At 39.9% G+C, this 23,815-nt stretch overlaps 1 protein-coding gene across 8 annotated transcripts in view; it reads left to right on the top strand.

Moving 5' to 3' along the window:
• The window catches only part of usp36 (ubiquitin specific peptidase 36), a 188,759-nt gene extending 180,042 nt beyond the window's left edge, over positions 1–8,717 (top strand). For 6 of the 8 annotated variants that reach the window (XM_060901465.1, XM_060901468.1, XM_060901467.1 and 3 more), the window contains one exon: positions 6,741–8,717. Coding sequence is in view for 1 of the 8 variants with exons in the window: in XM_060901467.1 (XP_060757450.1) it covers positions 6,741–6,806 (66 nt within the window). In the remaining 7 variants the exon portion in view is untranslated. Of the gene's footprint in view, positions 1–2,520; positions 2,829–4,042; positions 4,439–6,740 lie in introns of those variants that run through there. The other 2 variants (XR_009650846.1, XM_060901464.1) reach the window with 2 other exon arrangements.
• Positions 8,718–23,815: the final 15,098 nt, after the last annotated feature.

Raw genomic sequence — 23,815 nt, 5'->3', positions numbered from 1 at the left:
ACCTTCTTACATTACTGAGGGAATGACGCCCACGGATAAAACCGGTCTGATCCGAATTTATAAGCACTGGGAGCAGATTCTCCAAACGTTTGGCCAGAAGTTTGGAAAGTATTTTATTGTCAACTGATATTAAACTAATAGGTCTGTAGGACCCGCATTGTTCCAGTGGTTTTCCTTTCTTCAAAATGACTGAAATATGGGCAAGGTTTAAAGTAGGGGGCATACAGCCTTTGTTAAAAGAATCCAAATACATATTTATTAGATGGTCAACCACAAGCCCGCCAAAAGCCTTATAAAAATCAGCGCCAAATCCATCTGGGCCAGGGGCCTTGCCTCCTTTGAGGTTTTTAATGACATCAAGAACTTCTTCTTTACTAATAGGCCTATTTAATGCTTCTTTTTGATCATCAGACAGATATGGCAGGTCTAAACAATCTAAAAATTTTGAGCGTGCTTCTGCAGAGGATATATAGTCTGAACTATAAAGTTCCTCATAGAAAGACCTCATAACTTTATTTAAATCAGCCGATTTGAAGTGCCTGCAGCCATGTTTATCGTATATATATATATATATATATATATATATATATATATACACACACACACACACACACACACAGTGTGTGTGTGTGTGTATATATATATATATATATATATATATATATATATATATGTATGTATGTGTATATATCAGACATGTGGACTCGAGTCATGTGACTTGGACTCGAGTCAGACTCGAGTCACCATTTTGATGACTTGAGACTTGAAATCCCTAGATGAGGAATGACTTGCAACTCGACTCGGACTTGCACGCTGTTGACTCGAGACTTGACTTGGACGTGACAGTTTTAGCTTGCAATGACTTGGCGTATCAGGTATAAATATTCTTCCCCCCCCCCGATTTTGAATCCAAGTACACTCGTTATTATTTGAATGCGGTGTAGCTCCTTGTCCTAGGCTACGGCAGCTCAATCCACTAGCACTAGGTGTCACTCAAGCACAATGCCGGGGTGGCCCTATATTTAGCCAGGACCATCCCCGGCCCAAACCATCAATGGTGGCCTGCTTGGAGCATGGGGAAAATAATTTTCACTAATTTTGGTCACTGATCTTATTCTTGCATTAATCATCAATTCAACTGCACTCTGCATTTTCACATGGCAGCCCAGACGCCGACAGCATCGCAGCAGATTAAATAGGCGCTACCAAATAAGGAAATTCTCCCCTCCCCTCTATTGCAGTTGGTTTGGTCCAAGACTCCTCCTCTGTATTGCGGGGAACTTAAACAACATTGGCGCGAAACAGCGCGCGTCAGTGATGGAGGGCAGAAAGAGGCCAGGTGGAACCGAAAGGGCGAAGCTTAAAAAAGGTGGCAGCAAAATGTGCCAAATTGACAGATATGTTCTCAAGACCAGCTGGTAGGTTACGAAAGATATGGAGTATGATAACCCTGTTTGTCGATTTTATCAGTCTATGCTAGGCCTATAATGTGTCGATAGTTTGCGATGTCAATTCAGCTTTTTGATGTCATGTGAAATCTCGCAATTTACACGGTATAGATGTGGTGTATGTCTTAATTCTAAGAAGAACCGGACATTGCTTTACATCCCAGTTATTAACAATTTTAGATGAACAGGTCCCAAATGTGCTGTTGCGCGTTATTTCCTCATCCAGCCTATTTCATCTCGCTGTCACACCGTGCATTTCCACAGGCGTGCGCACATTGTGGCTATGAACACATAGGCCTAGAAGTCATAAATTTGATGTTAAATAATTGTTGTTAAATATATAACTTAGAAGAGGTGTATGCCAATATTCTAAGCAGAATCGAACACTTGCTTTAGCCTACATTTCATTTAACCATTTTTGAGTTGCCTAATGCGCCCTCACGCTTTATCTGCGGTTGCTGAGTACCCAGCATTGTTGATTTGCCATTATTTTCGAGGCGTATGCGGCATGTAATGCACAAGCATTGGTTCAAATGCACGTGAGATGGGTGCTTTCGTTATTTTAAGACTATGTGACTAAAAATGTGTTGTGTAATTCGTCTTAAATAACGCAAAACAATCAGCCATACTCGCTGCTTTGCTATTTGGAGTGGCAGTCAGCTGGATTTCGCCCCCGACGTAAAAGTTCATTCCCACACCCGGGCCGAAGATGCCGATTTCTGAAGATGCATGTCCTTTGGATGTGTTTTCAAATATTTTCACTAAGGAACTTTGGGACATGTTGGTGACACAGATAAATGTATATGCGGATTAGACACGCGGCCACACACCATCCAATTTTAAGTGGAGCCCCGTCTCATACTAGATGAAATCGTTCATCGGTCTCTGCATTACGTTTGTGGTCATTAAACTACCGCGTAATGGAAGTTTTATTAACCCTAAAGTAATGCAGAGAACGACGAACAACATACATTGTCACTACCTGAATTTAAACCAAATAAAAAGCATTGTGAAAGAACAGTTATTTGTTTTATCTTTTTTAATGTACTCAAATTCTTCCTCCATTTCAAAGTGGCCTGAATGTGAATTAAACTCCCGGAGTGAAAACAGGGCCTACTCCGGCCCTGCTCAAGCACTTCAACTGGTTCAAATGAAAAACCAAACGGTGATGGGCAACGAGGACGCTGAATGATGAACGGACGGATAAAAACATGATTCCCCGCGTAATTTCCTTTGGATTTAAAGAATACTCCAATACAGATGGCAAACGCATTGCTACGTGCAGAACATGTGGAGCCACAATTTCGGACAGCCAGTCAACCACATCAAACTTCGCTCGTCACCTGAGGCTGCATAAGGACAAGTAAGTAACAAAGCTAGGCTACAGCTAGCAAGAATCTGTACAGGCTAGTTGGTGGCTAGAAGTGGAATGTGTTAATGTATTAACGCTGTCAAGGATTTGTTTTGCTTTGCTGAATATAAAATAGTGAAGTAGATTTTTTTTTTATTGGATTGCTTTTGTGTTCAGTCTAGTGTTAGATTATGTGGGCTAGACTACCAGTTAACACACATTGGGAAGGCATAGCCAGAAGGTGGTGATTTGGTCAGAGCAGAGAACGTTTACAAGATTGTTATAAAGGCTCTGGTCAGAACGACACAGACTTATGATAAGAACCGGACAGCAAAGGATAAAACTTAAATCAAATAAACAGTTACCCAGGCTGCAAACTAAGTATGTAAAACAGAAGTTCGCTCTTTGCAATGGGAAAGTCAGTGCTTGTCATGAAAGGCATTTAAACCACTGAGACGAGATGACTAGCAATGCAAGTTAAACCAGGCGTTTAACTGTTTGCTACGTACTGCACCAAGTCATGGACGCTGTGCGATGTGTGTTATTAGTGCTGGGATTACGCATCATCAGAGACATTCAATTCTATTCTCTTCCTCTCTCTGGTGTCATGTAGGCAATGTGAATAATGGGCCATTTGGGCTATGTAAAATGTAAGCTCAGCTGACGTTTTATAGCGCAGTACATCCCGACAGATTGGAGTGTAGCCTACTCCGACGCGAAGCATTATCCCACAGTCTTTTACCCAAACGACAGGGCACACAATGCCTCTACATAGCGTGGCTTTACCAGTGCATTTATTAGTCTCTGGCGAGAAACCAAATTCGCCAAAAGCACGCAACTTGGATCTGGAGGATTCCGCTGAACATTCTGAAATTCACAACAACTGTTTATTCTACTTTATTATACGGCTCTCTAGAATGTTGCCAGGGCTTCATTCTCACATTCTGGCCAGAGCCCTAGAGGACTCTGATTCTGGCTACATCGTCACAACGTTCTGTGTTTACTGAGGCTACCGGTATTTTAGCGAGTGTTTAGTGAATGCATTGTGGTCTAGCTAAACTGCTTAAGGGAACATCCTGGCTGGCTTGTATTAAACATTATACTGTGTATAAACAAATATGTTCGGATTAAATTAACTCAGACTTTGATATTGAAAATGATAAAAACATGTTAATGTCTACATGATTAAAAACAGAAAACAAGTAGGCCTACTAATTTTACTTTTTTTTTTTTCCTTGTTTAGATTTGCAGAATATCTGAAGAACAAGATCATCCCAAGTGAGACAGAGCAGCCGTCCATTTCTGGATTCCTTACTGCAAAAGATAGACAGTACAATGCTACCCACCCACAACAAAAAGCCATCACAAATTCAATACTAACAGATTTGGTCATTGGATGCAACATCCCTCTCTCAGTAGTGAACAGATATTTCTGGAATTTTTTGTCAGTTAGTTGGTCTCTCTCACACACACAAACGTACTCAAGTCACGTTGTATTGTGTTAAAGGCATGTCATGTTGTATGTTGGGACAGTGCCTAACTTCAGAAGGAAAACCATTCTTTGATTCTAAAAGTACACAGATCATCTGTTAGCTTGGACTTTGAGTTTCATGTCTTAATGCACATGAAAAGCATTTTTATGTGAAAAATGACGTGAATGAAATGAAAAGAAAATGATTTTTGTTACACAGTACCAGTACTAATTTTGTTTAGAATTTTGTTTTAATTTCTCACTAATTTTCCAATAAAAAATTTAAGGAAATGGTCATACTTTCACTCATTCTCACACCCTTAGCCTCAGATGTACACTGACTCACTCAAACTAAACTCACTGAAAATTTAGGATGCTTTACTAACGTTAACTAACTAATCATTGTCTCCTCTGAGATTCTTTGATTGTCTTGGGGCACAAGCTCTAAAACATTTTAAAATGGAAAAGAATGGGTGTACTGTAGTTACTTGTGCTGCCTCTATGAATCATTTACATTACATTTAGCAGACATTTTTATCCAAGGTGACTGGCAAAGGAGGACATACACTGCAGTGTGGAGAGGTAATACATTTGTGATCAAAAATGTGTTGATTGCCTGTAGAATAAATGGTGACTTGTTAGGGACTTGGAAAAAAATGAGACTTGGACTCGACTTGGCTTGGGTAGGACTTGGACTTGACTTGGTCAAAAGTGCCTTGACTCGGACTTGAGTGGTAGGACTTGAGACTTACTTGTGACTTGCACATTAGTGACTTTGTCCCACCTCTGGTATATATATATGTATGTGTGTGTGTGTGTGTATATGTATGTGTGTGTGTGTGTGTATATATATATATATATATATATATATATATATATATATATATATATACACACACACACACACACACACACACACACACATATATATATATATATATATATATACACCAAACCAAGACTGATTTGACTTCATTGATTGTGGGTTGACTCTCATTAAAACAGGATAGGTGTTATAACTTATGCAACATGCATGTACATGTATGCGTTTTCACTGATTTAAAATGTAAAAGGCTAATTAAATAATCAGATGAACTGAGACAATCACATTTTGAAGCAAATTAAATAATCTTATACCGGTAACTTAAACACACAATACAAGTTACATGTATGCAGGTAAACAGCGAGTGTTGTTGTTTTGTATCCAAATGAGAGTTGCATCTTACCCATCTGTGTTCTCGCTTCTCGAAGGCCAATCTTGTGGCCGATTTGTTTTGAAACAATCTGACTTTCTGTTGTTCGTTCAGTTCTCTGTTTATTTGCTTCTTCCATGTAAGGGCGAGATATTGCTGCTGAGGCAAGCATATCCAGCAGAGAAATCAGACGGCTGGTCCACTCATTCTCCATTTTCTCCATACTGAGTACGCCGCCATTACTGCTCAGCTCAGGCAATTACTAAAATCCGGGACGGGACGTCACCAGTTTTAGCAACAACCGTGGGGAGGTCACTGCCCGAGCGATAATACGTCCCGTTCCGTCCCGGGTTTTAGCAACAGCCCTCGGCTCACACTCCAGGAGAACTGGTGCAACTGAACTTACTTTTCTTTAGGTTTCCTTTAATTGTTGGTACTGCACCCTCTTTCAATACGAGCTTATAGCCAACCCTCCAACAAGATCAGAGGTCTCATACCTGAAGAGGTATGAGAGGTTTCTTCAGTAAAATGTGCAGAGGAGAGACCACTTCGTAGGTGTCCAATGTGCCCGTGAACTTCTTGCAAAACGCATCCAAATATTTGCAGTTTGAACATTCTTGGACCATGAGTGCAACATAAATCCACCTTCTGTTGTGTTGCGGCACCCACCAGCAACACCTTCATGTGGCATGGCGATAAATTAGCTCAAAATGGAAGCTCGTAGTTGCAGTCAGCTCTGTGTTTTAGTATAGCGAAAATGGCGATGAGACAGAGAGCCTTCCTGCTGTGACGTCACAGATGTCAAGGTCATTCACTCAGACCGCTACCTATATGAATCATTTTAATCATAAAAATTACTATATTAGATTTGTTAACGCTTAAAACTATTCCTATGCCATTCTTGAGGTCTCAATTCATTTATAAACAAAGTGAGGCCATGGCTCTGTGTATCTCCTTTAAGAAGCCAATAAAAATTGCATGCTCAGTGAATCAATCCTTTTCCTCTAAAACATTTAATGGGATTAATATTCGTCATTGTGCATTAGTAGTAACCAGGGCCAGTGCTAAATCAACCTGCTTGATTTGTTTTTCTATCAAGTTCAAAAGTATATAACTCCATTTTTCTGTTGATGTTTTTCTCTTAAAATATTAAACCAAGTAATAGACTATAGTTTGGCTATCAAAGTATGAGTCTTTTACAATGTTTCCTAATGTCTGAGACTTGAACATTTAAGGCTTGGATATATTGATAGCTGCTTTGTTTTTATCTGTTACAGATTCGAGATGGGGATTCTGTTCTCACACTCTGCCTCGACCGCCTTATTGGAGAAGAAGCTGCGTGACCTCTCTGAGAATGTTGCGGAAATACGAGAGGGACGATTCATGTGGGAAGTAAATAAAACAATGAGCACAAAGCCATCTGCAGGGGCTGAAGTCCAGTATGTGGAGTCTGAATAAATTGGGCCTGGGTTTGAGAAGACCAGTGTATCATGGCATCAGGTTGAAATCATCATAATCAACAATTTTAGTCACATATAAATTGAGTAAATGGTGAAAAACTGTATCTTGTTGTATCAAGAAAGGAGGCTTGAGAATATTCCCTGAAAACAGATAGCAGCACCATTGCTAATCACTTTTATTGGCTGATTGAAACATTGGGCCTACACTACTGCCTAGATTATTGACATGAAAATGTTTTCAGAATGAATTGATGTACTTTTTTTGTGTCGCCGCCCCCCTTTTTTTTCTTAAATATGTTTTACTTCACGTTATCACATTTGATGTATATTCTAGTTCCAATGGCCAGATGAGTAATTTACTACTTATTAGCTAAGGCCAGCAGTTTTGCTTATTTTTAATTTGTTTTATAATTATTGTTTTGATGTAAGCATCCCTGATTCGTCCATATTGTCTGCTTATCACATCAAATATTTTTGAAAATGTGATTCCCTGTTCTTGTTTTAACTTAATCCCTCGTCTGTCTGTTACTTTATATCCAAAAATAACAAACTTTGTGCCCTTAATGTTTTATCCTTGGATGGGATGAATAACATGTCTAGGTGTCAGGCTGCCTCAATATATCTCTCTCTCTCTCCATCCATTTCAGCACTGGAGAGGCTGCATGGGCAGTGCTCCATCCCTTAGAAATCCACAGGGAAGGTTCTAGTGTGTTACCATTTACACACAAATTCCACCTTTTCTACTCTCTATGCAAGTCAGACAGGTCTTAAAAATGTTCTCTCTTTTCATCTCCTACAGTGCAAACACATCCTCTTCATCCCTCGTTTTCCCTGATCATCCATAATCCAGAGTTTAAACTTATTCTCTGGAAGTGTACTATAATACTTTAGAACAAAAGATTTATTTTAATCCAGAGACCTAGCCACCAACTACTAATGAGTAAGATGTGAAGCTTTCTGGAATAGAGTATTGTACAGTCCCACTTGTGCTCTGTGTGACTCCCTTAAACATCCTTGTAGTCAACACTTAATTCCCCCAGATACTTCCATTTTAGAAAAAGTTGCCTTGAATTAATTTAAAAAATGAATGGATGATCCCAAGAGATCTACTTTATCATTTAAAAGTAAGACGCATATTTAAATGCGCATGTATTTCACAAATAAAGAATATATTAAAAGGTTTTTGGATTGTAACTGTAGAATTTACTCTGTTGACAGACGTGCAAGTGCTGTGCAGAACTCCGCGTCTGTAGGAACATAAGAACTGTGAGCGCTGTTAGCATTAGAAATGTTACTCTGATCTTTTCAGTAGAGCCAATGCTGAATAATACAGTGATCTTTAATTTATGATCATTTACACCACTGGATCTGTCCTGTTGCAATGCCCTTTCAAGACTAAGAAGAAACGTTCAATAGTGAGACTATACAGGTGCAATAAAGTTGTTGGGTTTTTTTTTTGGGGGGGGGGAAACTCCTTTGGCCTTGATTTTCAGGTTACTCACACAAATGTATTCATCCAGAATATGACTTGTGAACAAATAGAAAAATGTTTTTCATCGAGCTGTTCCAGTTATTTTAACTGATGTATTAAGGTTCAGTGTTTGGGTTTATATAAGATAGCTCCAGTAAATTAAAGACATTTGATTAATAGTTGGATTTATGATGTAACTGTCCAAATCAGGTTTATGCAAAAATAAATTACATGCTACCAGTTAAATTGAAAATAGGTACATGTCTACACTTGGTTGTAGAAATGCATAAATATGAGTTGTAATAAACATAACGGGAATCTTATGTTTTTCTCCAGCATTCATAAGTCATCAAACGTGACTCTGACTCATATTCCGTTAAGTAACTTTTCTCAGCCCTTGTCTTTGAGTGATCCTGATAGAACTGACTCAATTTATGAGCTCATTAACAAGCTCTTCAAGAGGTTAAAAGACAATTCACAGTTCTTTAAATGATGTAGAGGCTTCTGCGATAACCTATATGGAATGAAAACAACTCCCTACAGGTGTCCACAGGGTGTGGCTCATTTACAGCATTCCAAATGCAGATTCCTAATGACCCTGCATCAACTTCTGGGCATAAATATAGTTCATTTCTGTCATCTTATTTGATTTTCTTCATTTTCATCCCAAATCAAATTTAAAAAAAAAAAAAGCACACGCTCATGGATTTTAAATTTTTGAGTTGTAATACTTTGTGGAGTGACTTTCCTATAGTTGGAACATACCCTCTTGTCCCTCCAACGCCAAGAAGTTTCATCCTTCTCGTTACTAATTTGTATGCCTGAAATTCCCTTAAATCTACAGGAAGGAAGTTTTTGAAGAAAAACTCATTTGGTCTTGCTGTGACCTTGACCTTGTTTGGATCAATTCCATATAAATCCTAGAAACTTTCAACCACTCCTTTCTAAGATATCACGACCTTGAACGGCTGTGCATATGAATGCATACACAAACAACCCAAAAATAATGCTAGGGAATGGAGGAATAAAAATGGGGACCACCATCCTAGTTTGCAAGTCTAAAGGCTCAGATCTTCATGCAACATGTAACAGGTGTGTTAACTACACAACTGCAACCTTGTCCAGTGACTTCAATATCTCCAGCCAAATCTTATCCAACCCTGCAGGTTTGCCACTTTTCCATTAACAGGGCACGGGTTCCGTTCTGTTCATGCACCAACTTTTGAACTGTTCATAGAATTTCAACCAAAAATAAATTGGTTTGGAAGCTGAAAGATTCCCAGATGGAATCAAAATATGGCTGTTTTTTCCAGCATGAATTGTGACATCAGTGGATGTGTGATTAGTTTGGAGAGGAAGCAGAGCGTAGCAATGGAAAAGGATCTTCAGAAAAAAAAATGGAATGAAGAATGTCTTCAATAACTCGAACAAAAGCTTGTAGGTAATCCATGCACTATGCCATCTTGCTACTACTGTTTAGAATAGAATGCCTTTATTGTCACTGCACAAATGTACAACAAAATTTATTTCATCGTAGGAAAACAAAGCCACTGCATACGTGTGCCCCACCACTCTTGGGCACTTCGGCCCAAGGCCATTCCATGTCAACCTAACTGCATGTCTTTGGACTGTGATTATTCTTCTAACTTATGATCTGACTGCCCAGTTGGAAATCTTACGACAAGCTCCTGCGAGTTCCCCGTTGATGGTTGAGTGATTGTTCCTTCCACTTGCAGATAATGGTCATGTTGGGGCTTATAGGAACATTTAAGAGTTGAGAAATCTGTCAGTGACCAGTGCCATTGCTGTGGGAGATCTCTTTGCCTCATATGATGAGATGTTTCTTGCATGACAGCTTGGTGCCACATTTGTTTACTTGCATTTAGAGGTAGGTTCCACTTTTTCGAAGAGTGGAAGTATGAACCTACCAACATTCATTAACCCAGCTTTCTTACTGTTTCATGCTTTTTTTTCCCCATCATTCCACTTTATTGTACATAACTTTCTTATGGATCCATTCATCCATTATCCGTAACTGCTTATCCTGTGCAGGGTCGCGGGCAAGCTGGAGTCTATCCCAGGTGACTATGGGCGAGAGGTGGGGTACACCCTGGACAAGTCTCCAGATCATCGCAGGGCTGACACATAGAGACAAACAACCATTCACACACTCGTTCTGAGTAATAATATATGCACCTCACCACACTACTGTATTAAATGTACATTCACGTCAACTCCTGCACAGAGCTTTATAAATGATCTCCCAAAGTTATCAACTTTTGTTTGGGTCACTGTCAGCCCCTGCAGAACTTGATCAGGCAACTGAATGCTTAGAGTCAACATTCCGCTATACTTTAGATAATGTAGCTCCTCTTAAAAGGAAAATGATCAGAGAGAAAAAAAATTAGCACCTTAGTATAACGATGACATTCGCCCTTTGAAACAGACCACTCTAAAATTGGAACATAAATGGCGTCAAACAAAATTGGTAACGTTCAAATTAGCTTGGAAGGAGAGCTTCCTGAAGTATAGAAAAGCTCTTAGTGCTGCTAGATCAAAATATCTCTCCTCCCTAATAGAAGATGACAAAAATAATCCTAGATTCCTATTTAATACTGTAGCAAAATTAACCAGGAATAAGTCCACTATAGACACATGCACACCTGCAGTATGTAGTAGCAACAACTTCATTAATTTTTTAATGACAAAATTGAAAATATCCGACAAAAAATTCAAACTACTAATTTAAGGTCAGACAATTTAAATGACCCTGTAGTTAACAATATAACTATCAGATCAGCAATTAGAATGTTTTACTCCCCTTAGAGAAATTGAATTACTTTCATTAATCTCCGCATCAAAATCCTCAACTTGTGTACTGTCCAATTATCGGCCAATATCAAACTTCCCCTTTATCTCCAAGATCCTAGAAAAAGCTGTGGCACAGCAGTTATGCTCATATTTACATAGGAATAACATCCATGAAATGTATCAGTCAGGATTTAGACCTAATCATAGCACTGAGACAGCACTGGTGAAAGTAATAAATGACTTACTGTTGGCTTCTGAGCTTGTGTTGCTTGACCTTAGTGCAGCATTTGATACCATTGATCATTCCATTCCATTCTTCTGGATAGACTAGAAAATGTTGTGGGAGTTAAGGGAACGGCCCTCTCCTGGCCCAGCTCTTATTTAACTGATCGCTATCAGTATGTTGATGTAAATAGTGATTTTTCTAGACATATTGAGGTAAAGTTTGGTGTTCCACAAGGTTCTGTCTTAGGGCCGCTGCTTTTTTCTTTATATATGTTACCTCTGGGTGATATATTATTTGCAAGCATGGTGTTGGTTTCCACTGTTATGCTGATGACACACTGTTGTACGTTTCTGCAAAACTAGATGAGAAACACGAGCTTAATAGAGCTGAGGAATGTGTAAAGGACATTAGACACTGGATGCTTCCTTCTGCTTAACTCTGACAAGACTGAAGTACTAAGACTACATTACATTCAGCTAGAAGTAAGTTTTCTGATTACACATAACTCTGGATGGCCTTTCTGTTTCTTCACGTGCAGCAGTAAAAGAACTCGGTGATTATTGACCCCAGGCTTTCATTTGAAACTCACATTGATAACATTACCCTGATAGCTTTCTTTCATCTCAGAAATACTGCTAAGATAAGAATTTGTCACTACATGATGCAGAAAAACTAGTTCATGCTTTTGTTACCTCCAGGTTGGATTATTGTAATGCCTTACTGTCTGGATGTTCCAATAAGTGCATAAACAAGCTCCACTTGGTTCAAAATGCAGCAGCAAGAGTCCTTAACTAGAACTAGAACAGGGGTTTTCAAAATGTGGGAGAGTCAGCCCCCCTCAGAGAACAAATAAACAACAGCGCTCCCCTCACAATTTTTGTTGTACTTATCCAAATGCACCTGTTGGTTAAAAAGTTAAAGTGCACAGAACGTCACAGCACAACATGAAGTTACCTTAAAATATAATATAAATGCCTCAGCTTTCATGTAAAAAAAAACACTATTAATACTAGTACTGTGTGCAGGCAGTCTCTCCTGAAGACTAAATTAAACAATAATTATAAACTAATAATAAATGGCTCAGGCTTCATAGAAGAAAAAAAACAATTTGAACAGAATCTCATGATGCTGAAGCTGCCTAAACAATGGAAAATAAAATACCATTTTGGCAAAAATGTTGGCATCCATTAATTTCTTGTATTAAGTAAAAAATAATGTAATGTAAAGTGCACACAGTCCTTCACTGTAAACATAACACACTTTCAGTAACAGAATTTAAGCCTATATAAACACTGACTCGCACATCATGCAATGTTGCCAGATACTGCTGACGTTTTCCAGTCCAAAATATGTTCAAAACCCGCCAAAATGCACTTAAAACTGCCCAATCTGGCAACACTGCGTGCATGCTGCTTCTCTTGAATGTATACACGGAAGTAAGGCGGAAGGTAGTTTGTCGACGACGCCAACGATTGGTCAAATTTGCGGGAAGGTTGTGGTGATTGGATATAATTGCAACACCGCCCTGAATTCGCAGGGATTGGTTGAATTTGCGTTGAAGTTGCAAATCGCAACATCGTGAAATCCTGGAGGCTCTGTTTTTTTGCTTGGCCCAGACTCTGTCTCCTCACTCACTGTAGCTTTAGGTACTAAAAATCGATCCATTTTGTCTCTGGTAAAGGCTAGCTGAAGTTCGCTAAATGTCCACAATAGTAACTTATTCTGGTTCATGTTTCCTTACGTTGTGCCCCCCAGGGGAGGCACGCCCCACACTTTGAAAAGCCCTGAACTAGAAAATATGACCACATCATCCCGGTCTTATCCACACTGCATTGGCTCCCAATAAAATTTCGTATTGTTTATAAAATACTACTATTGACCTTTTAAAGCACTAAATGGTCTCGTGCCACAGTACCTCTATGCAAGTGAGACCTGGACGGTATACTAAAGACACACCAAGAAATTAAACCACTTCCACACAGCATGCCTCCGGAAAATTCTGTGTATCAGATGGCAGGACAAGATTCCAGATACCGAGGTCTTGAGCCGTGCCAATATGTACAGCATCGACACCATGCTGCGTTCAGGCCAACTCCGCTGGGCTGGTCATGTTAGAAGAATGGATGACGCCCAAATCCCGAAACAGCTCTTGTACGGAGAGCTAAAAAATGGCTCACGCTCCAGAGGTGGTCAGAAAAAGCGGTACAAAGACTCCCTGAAAGTATCCACCAAGCTGTTCCACATCGAACCTAACACATGGGAAGATCTAGCACTTGACCGAAGTGCCTGGCGATCTAGAATAAACTTGGGAGCAAAGAAACATGAGGAAAATTGTATCTGCCTTGCAAAACAAAAGAGGGCAAAGCAAAAGGAGAGAGAAGCATCGAAAACAGCTCCATCCGGACCATCTTGTCCGAAATGTGGAAGGACGTTCCATGCGAGGATTGGACTTATCAGCCATCTTCGAACCCACAACAATGAACACTGATAATTGCAGAGATGAAACTATGGTCATCTTCGACATTGAAGGACGAACTACCTGAGCGAACTTCTGGTCCTTTATGACCCACCACGCCTACTTAGATCAAAAGGTGCAGGCTATCTGCTGGTACCTCATATAGTGAAGGCTACATCAGGGGGCAGAGCCTTTTCTTACAAAGCCCCACAGTTATGGAACAGCCTTCCAAGTAGTGTTCGGGAATCAGACACAGTCTCAGCATTTAAGTCTAGGCTGAAAACATATCTGTTTAGTCAAGCCTTTTGTTAATGGTGTTTATGAGGTAAAGGAGTAGATCTGGAGGGTCCTCAGACATAGTTGTTTTGGTAAACTGGGATGTATGGATGCCGTCAGTCCCCCACTTGCTTGCTCACTCGAGTTTGTTGACGGTGTAGTGGCTGGCTGCTTTATGTCCCGGGGTGCCCTCATGCCTGTGTTACTTTCTGGCTCTCCCCTTTTAGTTATGCTGTCATAGTTAGTTTTGCTGGAGTCCCTGCTTGAACTCAGCACAAAATGTATACTGTTCCTACTTATCAGGTGACATTGGGCATACCTAACAACCTGTGTTTTCTCCCCCCCCCTCGTCTGTCCCTCTGAGTTACATGTAAATCCTGAGATCGAGATGCTGACCACCTCTGCTCCTCGGACCTGCCTGATCTGGTTGGAGTCTAATCACATCACTCCTGTGGAGGATGGCCCCATATGGACAGTTGAAAGTCACACTTGGAAGATGCTCTGGACACTTACAGTAATGCTTTTATGGCTGAGGACTACAGTTGACTTGCTAACTTTAGGACTGCAGTTGTCATGAACAGTTTTGCACTCAAGTTTCCATCAATGAAGATTTATAACATCAACGAAACTGACTTCATGTTAAAAATGTTATAATCATGTCTGTTATCACCCAAATGAGGATGGGTTCCCTTTTGAGTCTGGTTCCTCTTGAGGTTCCTTCCTCATGTCGTCTGAGGGAGTTTTCCTTTGCCACTGTCGCCACAGTCTTGCTCACTGGGGATAGATTAGGTATAAAATTCTCATTTAAAGTAATTTAAATTCTGTAAAGCTGCTTTGTGACGATGTCTATTGTTAAACACGCTATAAAAATAAACTTGACATTTAACACCTACAGTCAATTTAGAGCTACCAATTAACCTAACCTGCATGTCTTTGGACCTTTGGACTGTGGGACACCCAGAGGAAACCTACGTAGACACAGGGAGAACATGCAAACGCTGCACAGAAAGGCGCCCGTTGGCCACTGGGCTTGAACCCAGAACCTTCTTGCTGTGAGGCGACAGTGCTAACCACTACACCACCGTACTGCCCTTTTTATGGATTGGAATATTAAAATGTCTTTTTCTGTATAGGTTTATTGGATGAACAATGTCTGGTCAACATTTCATGTGAATAGCTTGCACTGGAAATATGTGGAATAGATAGACCGTTGATGTGCTGAATACTTATTTCCTCCACTATAGTAGGGATTTAGTAGACACAATACCACAAAATTCCCATTTTCCCTGAAGGTATCTCACAGCCTACATTTTGTCCTGGAGGTCTAATGCTTGACATCATGCTGAAAAGGAGGAGTCATCTAGATCGAAAATAACAAATCATGCAAGTATAAAATCGTATCATGAGGTGGTGCAGGATAGTCTGTCAGAGCATCTCTCTCTCTCACACACACACAGAGGGGAGGCACTTATCAGAGATCAGCACTGCGCCAGCAGCACCTCCCACTCTTCAACTCTCTCAGTCTCTTCCACAGCGGGCATGGAGGCGGGAAGCCACGGTAAGAGCGCATCCTTTCCTGCACATTCGCAGTTCTGCGTGAGTCGTGACTGAGGGAATAGTCTCCTTGTAGATGATGCACAGCATCATTTTTGCATGCACTCTGTTGTTCCTGTGGGGTTTGTTTCTTTGATTTTCTAAATGCGCATGAAGTGCTCAAGGCACGCACCAAGTTTTGAAGGATAGAACAGGACAGGTCTCATCTCTTTATGGATGTTAGAAAAGACAGGAGGTGTGAATTGTTACAGCAAACAACCAATTCTGCATCAAGGCTTTTCCTCAAGATCATGCCCAACCCTAGTCCTGTTTCATAATCACATTCTATAACCATGGTGGTGGTGTTTTTTTTTTTAAAAAACATTTTTTTACAGTTTCCAGTCCTGTCCTGCATATTTTTGTTTTCAGTGTTTTTCCTACTCCCATTTTTTCCGAGGCCATTTAACTATCCCACTAATTAACGCTTCCTGAGTTGTCTTGGAGCAGAGAAAGCAATAACGTGTAAGGCAGGTGGTACTCCAGCTTTGAGAACCTGTGGCCTAGAACTTTGTATAACTCCTCATATGCAATGCCACAAGCTGGCACTCCAGGACTTGTGATCCATAATGTTTCAGTGTATAATCTACAGTGGATCATTTTATTAAATGTGGGTTTTGCAGTGGTGAGCACTGTCACCTCACAGCAAGAAGGTTCCGGGTTCAAACCTCACAGCCGATGGGGGCCTTTCTGTGTGGGGTTTGCATGTTCTCACCATGTCTGCATGGGTTTCCTCCAGGTGCTTTGGTTTCCTCCTACAGTTCAAAGACATGCAGATTAGGTAAAAACACCCAGCCACTGGGGTTATACAAGCCAGTGCATACTTAGTGCTGGTCCCAAGCCCGGATAGATTGGGGAGGGTTATGTCAGGAAGGGTATCTGGCCTAATAACCTATGCCACATTAAATATGTGGATCATAAATTGATCTGCTGTGGCAACCCCTAACAGGAGTAGCCAAAAGAAAAAGAATCATTTCAGTGCTTATTTCATCATAATGGCCATACTGTATTGCTCTGCTACATCAAAGATGGAGAGATCTTAATTATTCATTGGTCAGCTTGCTAAGTGCACGATGCATCTTGGAATAGTGCATCTCAGAAGAGAGACTGTGGTTGCAGTGGTCAATTGCAGGAGATCATCTGTCATAGAGCTATCAAGATTTCTGCATGTTAATGGCTCTTGGATTTGATTAGTGATTTTGTGGTAATCTAATATGATGACAGGAATTATTTGTAATGCACTTTGCATGTTGAACAAATCAGCAACAATCTGAAAGCGAAAAGTCAATGTTTAGAAAATTGAACGACTGCATTTTTTGCAGTGTTTTAAATTTATTTTATTGGTGTATTTTGACTAAAATGTTCAAAGGGTTTCAGAGGGCATGGAATACAACTGAAAGTTCACTTTTGAAATGCTTAATATTATACGATCATCAACCATTTTATTTGAAACAACATAGTAATACAGTAATAGACAGTAAGTCATTTAATAATTTATGTACAAAAGAAAGCAGCTTTGGGACAAAAAGGTTGCTGGTTTGATTCATTAGACCAGCAGGACTGACTGAAGTGCCCTTGAGCAAAGCACCTAACCCCCAACTGCTCTGGCAAGTGTGGTGACGTACCTTGTGTCTGATTAGCCAAAGAAAAACTAATGATTATCAGTTTGGGCAGTGTCCGGCCAAAACAAAAAAAAAACCACGACTGTTATAAAATGGTGTTTTTGGTAATATGATTTTTTGGGAGATAAAAACTGAATTTAAAAAAAAAAAAGCATGTTTCTCTCCAATGAAACATCCACTCACTAGCCATTTTATTAGGAACACCTGTACACCTGTTTATTTGTGCAGTTATCCAATCATGTGACTGCAGCACAATGCATAAAATCATGCAGACATGTCAAGAGTTTCTGTTAATGTTCACGTCAAACATCAGAATTGGGGGGAAAAAGTGATCTTTGTGATTTTTACCATTGGCATGTTTGGTGGTTCCAAGCAGGCTGGTATTTCTGAATGAAAACTGCTGATTTCCTCAGATTTTCACACACAACAGTCTGTAGAGTTTACATAGAATGGTGGGGGGGAATCTCCAGTGAGTGGCAGCTTTGTGGGTGGAAATGCTTTGTTGATGAAAGAGGTCAGTGGAGAATGGCTAGGCTGGTTCAAGCTGACAGAAAGGCTACAAACTTTGAACCTTTAGGTGGAGGGTCTACAGAAGCAGAAGACTACATCAGGTTCCACTCCTGTTAGCCAAGAACAGGAATCTGTGGGTACAGTGGGCAAAGGCTCACTGAAACTGGCCTAGTCTGATTAACCTCGATTTCGGTCAGAATTTGGTAGTAACAGTGGACTCTGGACTCAACCTGTTGTGGAGAATGTCTTCTTAATACACATTGCACTTCAATACCAATGGAGCATGAATGTGCAGCTAACAGATCTGCAGCAATTAGTACACAATCATATGTAACACAATCATGGCAACATGGACTAAAATCTTTCTAACATCTTGCAGAATCCATGCCATGAAGAACTGAGGCTCTTCTGAGGGCAATTTGAGGTCTTATTTAGTACAGTATTGGGTTTTCCTTCTTTAAATTTTTAACTCATTGATCTGTATTTATATCTTCTGACTATGCAGAACATTGTTGCATATTGCAATCCAGAAAACTTGTCTCATATGCCTGTGCCTAGATAGTTTTGAAGCTACACTTAATCTGTTAGCAATTGCTAAATTGTATTTAAAAATGCAGGTGCAAAAAATTGCTAATGGATAAAAAACAAGGGGGCTCACCCACTTTTGGGCAGACTGTTCCTTTAAAACAGGCTAAGGACGCGAGAGGAGAGCATGCTACATATTGAGTAAAACTGATTAGAGCTTGAATTTCAGGGCTTAATGTCAATTATAAGATTTACCGTATGTTGTAATGGAGAGCTATCTCAGTGAGATACAGGCAGAGAGATGACTGCAAAATGTTTGGGGTCACAGGAAGTCAATGTTCTGATGAAGGAGCTTTCTGTGAGGTCAGCTAATTTGGTAAATGATTCATAGCATGAAGTACGGTAGACTGATGTAAATTAGGGGATTAATGACATTTGTTGCACATGAATTTGACTCTCAGTGTTGGAAAATGTGTTGGGTATTTTGGTGAGCCAAACACCAAAACTGTTGATTGTTAGCCATTATACTGTACTGTATAAAGTGGCATAGTTATGTGTTGGGCCACGACAAGCCACAATGGCTCCACTGGGTTTTGATGTACAGTACCAGTCAAAGGTTTGGACACACCTACTCACTGATAGGGTTTTCTTTATTTTTATGAATTAAATATAACTTCATCTGAAAGTAATGATGGTTGTCATTTCTCTTTACTTAGATGAGCGTTTCTTGACATAATATGGATTACTACAGTTGTGGAATAGGGCTATTTACTGTATTTTTCTTATTTTACTATTTACTATTTGATCTCAAGCACGTTAAGAAGGCAAGAAATTGCACTAATTAAATTTTGATGAGGCACACCTGTTAACTGAAAAACATTCCAGGTGACTACCTCATGAAGCTGGTTAAGATAATGCCAATAGTGTGCAGTGTGTCAAGGTAAACAGTGGCAAGTCTGAAGAATCTAAAATATGTAACATGTTTTGTTTTTTTGTCACCACATGATTCCATGTATGTTCCATAAGTTATTTCATAGTTCTGTTTTCAGTATTGTTCTACAATGTAGAATATAGTCAAAATACACACAAACCTCTGAATGAGTAGGTGTCCAAACTTTTGGCTGCTCCATCTTTCAGTATCTATCTCTCCTTTTTATCTTAACTTACCATTTGCCTCTTGCAGTCTTTCCATGCTTCTCATCTACCTGTGCTTAGCAGACTTTCTGTATATTTCTGTTGTTCTCATTCTCAATGTTGGTCTTTCCCGGAAACTCAGCATTTCAGTGTTTTTATAGTCTATCATGAGAACTCTGAACTTCAACATAATATCATGAATGTTTTACACAGTCACGTACACTGATGTAGCACAGAAGCAACTCCAAACAATTATTATATTTTAACAGTTACAGTTCCCTTAATCTCACTTTGTAGCATTGACTTGTCTATAAACATAAATATTAATACATTAGCTACGTGATATCTGATGTAGCAATAAAAACATAGTGTATAGGCAACCCATACATCCTATATAGCACTACTTTGGGGTGTTTATTCCCTTTATTTAATAGTCATGGTTACAAAAACAATATTAATGTTTTATGCATGAACTTGAGCTACATTTATGGGTAAATTCCATTGCCATTTTTCCATTCAGAGTAATAACAGCTCAAAGTGTCCAGCAGTTGCTCTCATTCGGTTTACAAGGGCAGCTTTTCAGTTTGGAAAGTGAGGCATCATCACTCGGACATTGGGTCATGCTATAAACTGTGCAGGAATGTGTGTAAAGAGTGACTGTTAGTGATGGCTGAGAAATGAATGATCCCTTGTGAAGGATATTATTTATTTTGAGACAAATCACTGCACTTAAGGTTAGGGTTCAGTTTAGGTATGTGTGTGTGTGTGTGTTCAGTACAGGCTACTGTATTTGTCTAAATGTCAGTGCACTATTATACAGAACAGATCTGAACATGGATTATGAAATATGAGCAAATTGCCTCTGCCACCTGTTGCCAAGCAACAATGTCATCTTTATTAATGCCTTATTTCTGACTTAACTGAAAGAGCTGATGGAAAAAGATCATGAAAGATAATGGAACTGTGAAAGGCTACAATATTTTTTTAAAAATCGAAATGGGTTTCAGGAAGATGAGGATAAATCTTACCACATTTTGCTTGTGATGATAAATGAGTGGGACTGTTTACTGTAACTTTTGCTGCATGTCTGTTGTGTAATTTCAGAGAAAGATAAATGTTGTGTGGGTTGCGTATAACTGTGTAACAAGTTTGATGTGTTTGTTTTTCTAACAAGGTGTGTTTTGGGCTTAGAATAGATTTTATATTTTATGTAGTTGTTCAACAAATCAAATCAAAATCAAATCAAGTTTATTTGTACAGCGCTTTTAACAATAAACATTGTCGCAAAGCAGCTTTACAGAATTTAAACAACTTAAAACATGAGCTAATTTTATCCCTAATCTATCCCCAATGAGCAAGCCTGTGGCGACGGTGGCAAGGAAAAACTCCCTCAGACGACATGAGGAAGAAACCTTGAGAGGAACCAGACTCAAAAGGGAACCCATCCTCATTTGGGCAACAACAGACAGCCTGACTATAATATTAACAGTTTTAACAGGTATAACCCTCAACTGTCCTCATGGGGCCGTCCTTCACAGGAGTGGGGCGATAAAACTCCGACCAGACACAGGGCACCAGGATGGATCAAGCAGGTCCGAGGGGCAGAAGAGGCCAGCATCTCAATCCCAGGATCAACATGTAACTCAGAGGGACAGATGGGGGGGGAGAGAAAGAAAACACGTTGTTAGGTATGTCCTAAAAATGACAAGTATTAAATCTGTGTGGTAGGCTCGCAGAGACGAGAGTCTTTACATCAGGCATGACGCACAATGGCATGTTAATATGGTAAAAAATATATCATGACCTGCTCTGGCTGGATGCTTGATTGGGTGATGGGAGCACACTCCTCAGCAATGATGAGATGCAGATGGGACCCTTAGGCCTGGCCAAGACAATTCAGTTACATTTCACCGGGTCTGGGACATGCGACAGAACGTCTGACGGCCGATTCCCTGCAGGCTACGATAGCCAGTTGAGGTCCCCACCGTCTCCACCAAAAGATTTCCTGTTGACTCCATGTAACTCAGAGGGACAGATTTGGGGGGGGGGGGGGGAAGAGAAAGAAAACACAGGTGGTTAGGTATGCCCAATGTCACCTGAATAAGTAGGAACAGTATACATATTGCACCGAGTACAAGCAGGGACTCCGGCAACTAACTATGACAGCATAACTAAAAGGAGAGAGCCAGAAGGTAACACAGGCATGAGGGAGCCCCGGGACATAAAGCAGCCAGCCACTGCACCGTCAACAAACTCGAGTGAGCAAGCGAGTGGGGACTGACAGCATCCATACATCCCAGTTTACCAAAACACTATGTCTGAGGACCCTCCAGATCTACTCCTTTACCTCATAAACACCATTAACAAAAGGCTTGACTAAACAGATATGTTTTCAGCCTAGACTTAAATGCTGAGACTGTGTCTGATTCCCGAACATTACTTGGAAGGCTGTTCCATAACAGTGGGGCTTTGTAAGAAAAGGCTCTGCCCCCTGATGTAGCCTTCACTATACGAGGTACCAGCAGATAGCCTGCACCTTTTGATCTAAGTAGGCGTGGCGGGTCATAGAGGAGCAGAAGTTCACTCAGGTACTGTGGTGCGAGACCATTTAGTGCTTTAAAGGTCAATAGTAGTATTTTATAATCAATACGAAATTTAATTGGGAGCCAATGCAGTGTGGATAAGACAGGCGTGATGTGGTCATATTTTCTAGTTCTAGTAAGGACTCTTGCTGCGGCATTTTGAACTAACTGGAGCTTGTTTATGCACTTATTGGAACATCCAGACAGTAAGGCATTACAATAATCCAACCTGGAGGTAACGAAAGCATGGACTAGTTTTTCTGCATCATGCAATGACATTAAATTTCTTATCTTTGCAATATTTCTGAGATGAAAGAAAGCTATCCGGGTGATGTTATCAATGTGAGTTTCGAATGAAAGACTGGGGTCAATAATCACTCCGAGGTCTTTTACTGCTGCACGTGAAGAAACAGAAAGGCCATCCAGAGTTACTGTGTAATCAGAAAACTTACTTCTAGCTGTATGTGGTCCTAGCACAAGTACTTCAATCTTGTCAGAGTTAAGCAGAAGGAAATTTATAAGCATCCAGTGTCTAATGTCCTTAACACATTCCTCAATTTTATTAAGCTGGTGTCTCTCATCAGGTTTTGCAGAGACATACAACTGTGTGTCATCAGCATAACAGTGGAAACTAATACAATGTTTACGAATAATATCGCCCAAAGGTAACATATATAGAGAAAAAAGCAGTGGACCCAAGACAGAACCTTGTGGAACACCAAACTTTACCTCGGTACGTCTAGAAATATCACCATTTATATCAACATACTGATAACGATCAGTTAGATAAGACCTGAGCCAGGAGAGGGCCATTCCCTTAACTCCCACAACATTTTCTAGTCTATCCAGAAGAATGGAATGATCAATGGTATCAAATGCTGCACTAAGGTCAAGCAACACAAGTAGCGAGACACAGCCCTGATCAGACGCCAACAGTAGGTCGTTTACTACTTTAACCAGTACTGTCTCTGTGCTATGATGAGGTCTAAATCCTGACTGATACATTTCATGGATGTTATTCCTATGTAAATATGAGCATAACTGCTGTGCCACAGCTTTTTCAAGGATCTTGGAGATAGAGGGGAGGTTTGATATTGGCCGATAATTGGACAGCTGACAGGGATCAAGGTCAGGTTTTTTAATCAGGGGTTTGATAACTGCTAGTTTAAAGGATTTGGGTACATAGCCAATCATAAGAGAAGAATTTATTATTTTTAGAAGCGGTTCAATTACTCCAGGCATTATCTGTTTGAATAGATGTGTCGGTAAGGGATCTAGTACGCAAGTTGAGGCTTTTGATGTAGAGATTAATGAGAGTAATTCAGTTTCTTTTAGGGGAGTAAAACATTCTAACTGATGATCTGATACAGTTATATTGTTAACTACAAGGTCACTTTCATTGTCTAACCTTAAATTAGTAGTTTGAATTTTTTGTCGGATATTCTCAATTTTGTCATTAAAAAAATTCATGAAGTCGTTGCTACTACATACTGCAGGTGTGCATGTGTTGATAGTGGACTTATTCCTGGTTAATTTTGCTACAGTATTAAATAGGAATCTAGGATTATTTTTGTTATCTTCTATTAGGGAGGAGAGATATGTTGATCTCGCAGCACTAAGAGCTTTTTTATACTTCAGGAAGCTCTCCTTCCACGCCAATTTGAACACTACCAATTTTGTTTGACGCCAT

Source organism: Neoarius graeffei, chromosome 20 (assembly GCF_027579695.1).
Source record: "Neoarius graeffei isolate fNeoGra1 chromosome 20, fNeoGra1.pri, whole genome shotgun sequence".
Taxonomy (NCBI): domain Eukaryota; kingdom Metazoa; phylum Chordata; class Actinopteri; order Siluriformes; family Ariidae; genus Neoarius; species Neoarius graeffei.
This window is presented reverse-complemented; position numbering and strand designations above follow the sequence as displayed.